This window comes from Euprymna scolopes, chromosome 3 (assembly GCF_053919585.1).
Source record: "Euprymna scolopes isolate OS-2025 chromosome 3, ASM5391958v1, whole genome shotgun sequence".
NCBI lineage: Eukaryota > Metazoa > Mollusca > Cephalopoda > Sepiida > Sepiolidae > Euprymna > Euprymna scolopes.
Window position 1 is genome coordinate 132,919,047 of NC_136484.1, and position 1,457 is coordinate 132,920,503.

Genomic DNA, 1,457 nt, shown 5'->3' on the forward strand with positions numbered 1-1,457 from the left:
CGTTGCAGCAGTAACACTTCAAACTACTGCGGCGGCTTTTTACACCCTTGCGAACCAGTCGGTGAAAACCGTACTTGGAGCACCAGTAGTGGTAGTGGTACCACTACTACTACTCAAAACGATATTGGTACGAGAGAAGGGGGTGCTGCTAGTACTATTGATAGCAGTAGTAGTGGTAGTAATATTGTCAGGAATTGCAATAGTAGCGGCAGTGGTGATAGCAGTAGTAGTAGCAATAGGGGAAACAGTAGCGGTAGCCGAAGAAGTAACCGAAGACGAAGTGGCTATAGATGCAGTTGTAATAATAACAACAATACCAGTAGTAGTAGTAGTAGTAGTAATAGAAAGGGTAATAGTAGTGGAAGTAGTAGTAGCACTGACTGTTGTAGCAGTGTCATTAGTGGCGGCGTTAGTTCGGTTAGTAGTAATAATAATACCAACAACGGTGAGTCGACTATCGGACAGGGTCCTCTCTATTTCGAAGCAATTAGGGAGATAGTAACAACGTCGGCGGAGGAGGTTAAAGAAGGTGGCGGCGGTGGTGGTGGGGGAGGAGGAGGTGGTGGCGGCGGCGGCGGCGGTGGTGGTGGCGGCGGTAGTAGTGACGAAGGATCTCCGTCATCGGCAAACACCAGCACACTCGTACACAAACAAAATAAAAAAATCCGTAAACTTGACAATAACTGCGGTCCCAACGATCACCCTAGCCCGCAGAGCGTAACGTTCCCCACCCTTGAACTAACGACCGGCCCCCCGAATACCCATACTCTCGTGGTCCCAATAGCTAGCCCCGATAATACTAGTAAGGATAACGAGAGTACGGATAAAAACAACAATAAGAATAACATATTTAACAATAACACCAATATTCCTAATAATAATAATAATAATAATAATAATAATAATAATAATAATAATAATAACAGCCTCCCAAACGGTAGTGGTGCAGACCAGCATTTTATTAGCCAAAATAAAAGCAATATAAATAATAACTCGCACCGCAATAACCATAGCCCGATTACAAATAATATTATTATTAATAATAATAGCACAGTTACTAATATTGCCAGTCATAATAAAAATCTCGCTAATTGCAAGATAGGCGGCAATACATTCACCCAGGAAATGTACGATACATTCCAGTCTTGGGCCCTGCAGAACTATGGTGACTCCGGAAAAACAAAAACAGTCACACGGAGAAAATACAATCGGATTGTAAGGATACTTAATGGCGATGAAATAGCCACCACGGAAAATTCTAAGTTTCGGATATGGGTAAAGGCAAAAGGATTCCGCTTGGGTCCCCCTGATGGGGACTGCGGCAGTGATTCCAAAATGCTAATGGTACCCACCCGTATATCGGTAAGTGAACCTTCCATAACTAATTTCTTTTGAAATCACAAACGCTTTGCGATTTTTGCATTTTGTTTTATTTATGTTTGTTCCTTGTATGAAAA

General features: G+C 42.5%; 1 protein-coding gene across 2 annotated transcripts in view; it reads left to right on the forward strand.

The window, feature by feature from the left end:
• Nucleotides 1-599: 599 nt before the first annotated feature.
• LOC145259121 (nucleolar protein 4-like) overlaps nucleotides 600-1,457 on the forward strand; it is a 1,685,616-nt gene continuing 1,684,758 nt past the window's right edge. Inside the window, exon 1 of one of the 2 annotated variants that reach the window (XM_080116807.1) lies at nucleotides 600-1,362. In XM_080116807.1, coding sequence (XP_079972933.1) covers nucleotides 1,126-1,362 — 237 coding nt within the window. In that variant the 5' untranslated portion in view covers nucleotides 600-1,125. The remainder of the gene's footprint in view (nucleotides 1,363-1,457) is intronic. The other variant, XM_080116798.1, reaches the window with a different exon arrangement.